Source organism: Balaenoptera physalus (genome assembly GCF_965194825.1).
Source record: "Balaenoptera physalus genome assembly, chromosome: 15".
Lineage (NCBI taxonomy): Eukaryota > Metazoa > Chordata > Mammalia > Artiodactyla > Balaenopteridae > Balaenoptera > Balaenoptera physalus.
Window position 1 is genome coordinate 16,181,514 of NC_138894.1, and position 6,000 is coordinate 16,187,513.

The window sequence follows — 6,000 nt, forward strand, 5'->3', positions numbered from 1 at the left end:
AAAACTTTCTGGGTCAGAACACAGGTTATGCCAATTCCTTGAACAGTGTTTCAGCAATCAACATATATTCAACTGCCAATGCGAAAACTTGCTTCCCTTATTTGAGCAGTTTTCAAGAAAAAGCAAAGATAATGACCAAGTGAAGATACTGAAACATATCCGTTACCCAGGATGGAAAACTCTTCTGTTCTGACAAGCTTCCTTCAAGTTATCACCACTTCGGAGTCTTTGTTGGGGACCTTTTTTCAGTTATTTTTGCACAAAGGAGTCTTTGTTGGTACAGTGGCTTCCTCACTGGTAGTTTCCACACAATCCTTTCACACCAATACTTCTATTAGGGAGTACGATCAGAATTCATCTCTTTTTGAAAAGATCTAACTGAAAAAGGTTCTGCGTGTCATTCTGATTAAAAATCACTGGCCGCACTTGTTCCCGTTTCTCTCCCTCCCCTCAAACACCCAAATGGAATATTTCAAAGCCATCCCTCCAACACACCATATAAGGGGCAGCTCCACCCCAGCCCTCCATATATGGTCATATCCCACACCCACTCACAGACTCATCAGAGACAACCAGGAACCCACTCCGGCCCTGACCCACCATATACGGACAAATACCCACCTTAATATACTGAAGAGAATTAAGCTCCTTCCTCTACACTCACACTTCTAAGTCTGAAAGTTTAAGAAGTTGGGTGAAGAAATTAGAAGGAACAAACAAAAAACCCGACTGAAAGCACTTCTAAGCACTAGCGCTCAATTCTCAATGATTCCAAACGTCACCCACTTGCCCAACTTAATATTAACAACACTCCCCCTTCGGAGAAATCATCGTACAGCCCTAATGAGGCACAGCGCGTGCAATAACTAATCATGTCTGAGCAACCCTAAGCCCATTATTAAACACGGGCAACTCTAGGCCAAACACACCTCGCTCTACACACCATTTCAAAGACTTTCAAGGTCTACTTTTCTGCACCTTCAGATCAGATGCCAACTTTCTGGTCGCCTTTTCAGAAAAGGGGAGGGAGGGTTGCTGGCTGTCTCGTTACCAAGGTAACTAGGAAACGTCCGACTGCCGAGGCCCGGGAGCCGGTTTTACCTTCAGATCCTTCTTAGTAACGTCGGTGTGGGAGACGGCTCGAATGGTCCCGGAGAGCCAGGGCCACTCGGCGACGCGCTCCAAGTCCCAGCTGTCGTGGCCGCCGTCGCTGCCGTCGGCTGCGGACAGACTGAGGAATCGCTTCCCTACCAATACTGGCCAACTTTCTCCGAGCGTGAGCACCATGGTTTCCACGCTGCAGGAAGGGCTCCTCCCTGCAAAAACACAAAAACAAAATGCAACGGGGGCGGCCGGCGGGAGGGGGCCGGGAAGAGAGGTCGGTGGGGGAGGCCAGGGCGGAGGAAAGGGTCCTAATCCCGATCGGAGGAGGGGACCCCCGGCGGCGGCGGGTGAGACGGAGGACCCCGCACCCGATCTCTCCACCCGCGCCCTCCCCGCCCCCCGATCCCTCCCCCACCGCAAACACTGGCCCAAGCGTCGCGTGACCCTGGCTCTCCCAAGTTTCGCTTTTCCAAAACCTGAAACCTAAACGCAGACAGAGTGAGGGGAGAATTATTTGTGGCTTAAGTGGATTTCAAAGTGTTCGCCCCTCACCCCGGAAAAGAAAAGGCCCCGAAGCAGAGGGCCCGTCCCAGGCGGCCGGGTCCCCGCCCCGGGCAGCCCCGCGGGAGGGACGAGCCCGCCGTTCCGCACTTGCCCCGCCGCCCCGCCCCGACACCCTTCTACTCGGCCGCAGACCCCCAGCCTGCGCCGCGGCGCGGGGGCGGCGGGGCCGCGGGCTTGGCGCCTTCACCTTTCTTCCTCCGCTCCCCTCAGCCGAGGCCGCGGCGCTCTTACCCCGCCTCCCGCCTCCCGCCTCCCTGAGTCACCGGCGGCAGCCACCGTTTCCAGCCGCCCAGCCGACTCTAGCTCTCTGACTTGGTTCAAGAGCTCTCACAAGACACGCACAGCCTCCCGGGCCCGCCCCCTCGGAGCCGCTTCCATCGCTCATTGGCTGAGTCCAAGGAGCTGGGCGAGACTCGTGGGGAAGGAGCCCATCGCCATTGGCCGCCCCGGCGAGGGCGGGGCGAGAGAAAAAAACAATTCCTCGGCTGCCTCCTCCCTTTCCCCTCCCCCTTCCGACTCCCGGACGACCCCCATTAGGTTAAAGTACACCGAGCGTAAGCGAGGGATCCCTCCGCCACAGTCATTCTTTCCATTTGTTGCCCCACAGGATGCAAAAAAGTCCCGAGAAATCGGTCATCAACTTTAGGACCCAGAGGAAAATTGCAGTGGTGCACAGATAAGACTGAATGGCGAACCCCAGGGCTGTAAGTGCTTATTGGATTGCTTTTCAAGTGCGTAGGCTGTCGACCGAAGATAGGCTTTTCACTTGGCGGAAGAATCTCACAGGAAAGGGGTGAGGGCGGTGCAGAGTCAGCGGGGGAGGGAAGGGACAGGAACGTGCGGTTTCAAGCGTACTCAGCTAGAGGGAGGAGCAACGGTGCTCTGGAGACTCGTGCGCAGGCGCTTTGCAGAGCAGAGGCTGGAGCTTGGGCTGCTGGGCGAAATGGCCGCGGGAGGCGCAGGCGCACGTGGTGCTGATCATGGAACGTCTAAAGTCCGCCATTTTGAAGGAAAAATGAAGAAAGGCATGGCGTCCCTGGGAAATGACGTTAATGAAATCTAAAGCAAAAGATGCTGTTCAGTACAACGCAGAATGGGTTTTTTTCCTTTTGTTTTTTAATGTAAAGGGAGGATGAAAAGATATTCTGAGTCTTACAAAGAAATGGAAAGACTAGATCAAGGTCATAATGATGTAAGAGATATGAAGAGGAGGTGTCTTTGAAGGACAAAGGAGTTGAGAGGTGATTGTGTCTTTTGGACCTGAAGTTTTTTGGTTGAATGAAGAAAACATGGAATGAAGTAATTGACAATCTCTTATTTTATAAAGGCTGATGCTTGACCTGGCATCACATTTAATCTTTAAGATTAAATGAAGATTAAGTGAAGAACACAAGCTCCCAATTTTACAAGTGTGAAAACTGAAGATCGGAAAAAGTTCAGAAATGTATTCAAGGAATTATAGATACAAGTTAACTCCAGGTGTTGATTTTCAAAATATATGTTCTGAATACATGACATTAAATAAAAATTTTAATTAAGAATAAACACTGAAGAATTAATTTGACTTTTAATTTGCAGACCATTGAAAAGGGGGGAAATGGAACAAAGAAAACATGTCCAGTACAACATAAGTCAGAATGGGAAGAAGGGAGGAATAAAAAAAGAAAAAAAAAAAAAAACCTAAGCAGAAATACAGTAAATACAAAAAAAAAAAAATTAGAGGAGTAAGTCTAAATATCAGTATTTACAATAAATATAAGTGGGTTAATTTACTCAGACCTTAAAAAGACACACTGGATTAAAAATAAAATCCATCTGTAAATTGACCACCAGCAAACTCCAACAACAACACAGAAAGCTTGAAAATGGTGGGTTAAAAGAGTTTGTAATCTAATGGTAATTGAAGAAAAGCGATATAGCAATGTTAATATAATTGAAAACAAAGGCATCAAAAAGAAAAGGATTTTATACTAATAAAGGATAAAGTCCACAAAGATAACACACACTCTTGAACTATTGTGACTCTGGGAACATATTCTAGCCTATGCTAAGACTAAACTTATGAGAAATTTTTGACAATTTGTAATAAGAGTATACTGAAGATATAAATACATCTACCCCAGAAAGAGGCATCTCAGATTTTTAAAATAAGTGAGGGTATGGAGGATCTAGATTACATAATTAACTATTGATTTGAAAAAAAATAGCCAGGAACAAGTTCTATCAAACTTCAAATAACATATAATTCCTAGGTTACATTCATGGTTCCAGAACTTAGGAAAGATGGAAAGATATCCAATGCATTTTATAAAACTTGCAAACCCCTATTATCCAATCTGAACCAGTAGAGTACAAGAAAGGAAAACTATAGTTCAATCACACTTATGAACAGAGATAGAAAATTCTTATATACAATATCAGCAAGTTAAATCCAGCAGTATATTTTTAAAATAATCACCATGATTATTAGGATTATTATATGAATATGAGGATATTTCAAGATTAGAAAATTACTATATATCACCACAACAGGTTAAAAGAGAAAAATTGTGTTCATTTTAGTAGAGGCTGAAAAGAACACACACTCACAATGAACACTGAACTACCATGAAAACTAGGAATATTAAGAGCACACACATATTTAATGCTTATTCATGATTAAAAATAACTTTAAACTTCCTACAAACCTAGGAATATAAGACACCCACCTTAGAAAAACACCTGCAAATATGAACTAGGAGACATCAACAAGGTTGTTCATTTCAGCATTGTTTGTGGCTGTGAAAAATTAGAAATAATCAAAATGTGCTTCAACTAAATAAATAAATGAAATGTGATACATATAGTGAAAAGCTGTAGAGCATTTGAAAGGGAATGAAATATATTTAGATGTACCAATAAGGATAGATTAGCAAAACACATTTTGAATGAAAAATTTGCATTTGGCAATATTTGAAAATACACACACAAAAATTACACTATATGTGTTCTATGAAATATATATATTAAAACTCATAATGATGGTTACTAGTATTGGAGGGTGAACACTGGTATTGGGGGTGTTGGTCAAAGGTGATTTAGCATTGTTTGTAATTCTCTCATTTTTATAAGGCAAAAGTATTCATGTTACTTTTGAAATTTAAAGCTATATTTTAAATCCTATGAATGTAGTTTACTACATTAACACTCAAAAGTATTCATGACAAATTATTAGAACTAATACAAGCGTCGAGAAGGTGGTGCAATAAAAAATCAACAAAAAAAGATCCAAAGAATTCCTATTCCTCAACAAGCATCAATTACAACAGAAAACAGAAAAAATGAAACCATTTATGATCATGAAAACTACAGAATACCTTGGAAAAAACCATAACATGAAATGAACAAAACCTGTATGAAGAAAACTGTAGAACTTTACCAATGGAAAGATATCCATAAAATGTATGCATAAAAGATTTGAAAAATTCCATTTCCTTATATCACTTGATAAAGATGTCATTTCTCCTCAAATTAAACTACTTTCAAATTAAATTTCTTTCAGTGAATGAAAGAATCAAAATAGAAATACAGTAAGTCCCCTACATACAAACGAGTTCTGTTCCAAGAGTGCATTTGTAAGTCCAATTTGTTTGTAAGTCCAACAAAGTTAGCCTAGGTACCCAACTAACACAATCGGCTATATAGTACTGCACTGTAATAGGTTTATAATACTTTTCATGCAAGTAATACATAAAAAACAAACACAAAAAATAAAGAAAACATTTTTAATCTTAACAGTACAGTACCTTGAAAAGTACAGTAGTATAGTACAACAGCTGGCATACAGGGGCTGGCATCAAGTGAACAGGCAAGAAGAGTTACTGACTGGAGAAGGGAGGGGAGGTGGGAGATGGCAGAGCTGAAGGATCATCAGCAAGAGGAGATGGTGGGCAAGCTGCAATTTCAGTCACACCTGACGTTGATGGCACAGGTTCTGGTTCCTTGCTGGATTCAATTCTATCTACCCTCTTGAAAAAATGATCCAGTGATGTCTGGGTACTAGCTGTTTTTTTTCCTCATCATAGATGACATGGTAGCACTGGATTGCATTCTGAACGGCTGCTGCAACCTTCGTGTACCATTCTAGGTTCGGGTTCTATGCCTCAAAAACTAACAGTGCCTCCCAAATAAAGAAAATCCCCTTGCCGTTTCCTGCATCGTGAATCTCTTTGGTTCTTCAGTTACTTCTTCTTCCTCTTGTCTCTCTTCCTTCTTTCTCTGGGCCTCCAATTCCATCAGGTCTTCAGTGAAGCTCCTCGTGTTACACAGCAAGGAGTTCAATGAAGTCATCCT

At 43.0% G+C, this 6,000-nt stretch overlaps 1 protein-coding gene across 3 annotated transcripts in view; it reads right to left on the reverse strand.

Annotated features, from left to right (window-relative positions):
- KDM3A (lysine demethylase 3A) overlaps positions 1–1,976 on the reverse strand; it is a 53,955-nt gene extending 51,979 nt beyond the window's left edge. For all 3 annotated transcript variants that reach the window (XM_082426763.1, XM_082426764.1, XM_082426765.1), the window contains exons 1-2: positions 1,856–1,976; positions 1,102–1,316 (exon numbers count right to left, since the gene is read on the reverse strand). In XM_082426763.1, coding sequence (XP_082282889.1) covers positions 1,102–1,287 — 186 coding nt within the window. In that variant the 5' untranslated portion in view covers positions 1,288–1,316; positions 1,856–1,976. The remainder of the gene's footprint in view (positions 1–1,101; positions 1,317–1,855) is intronic.
- Between the last annotated feature and the right edge of the window lie 4,024 nt (positions 1,977–6,000).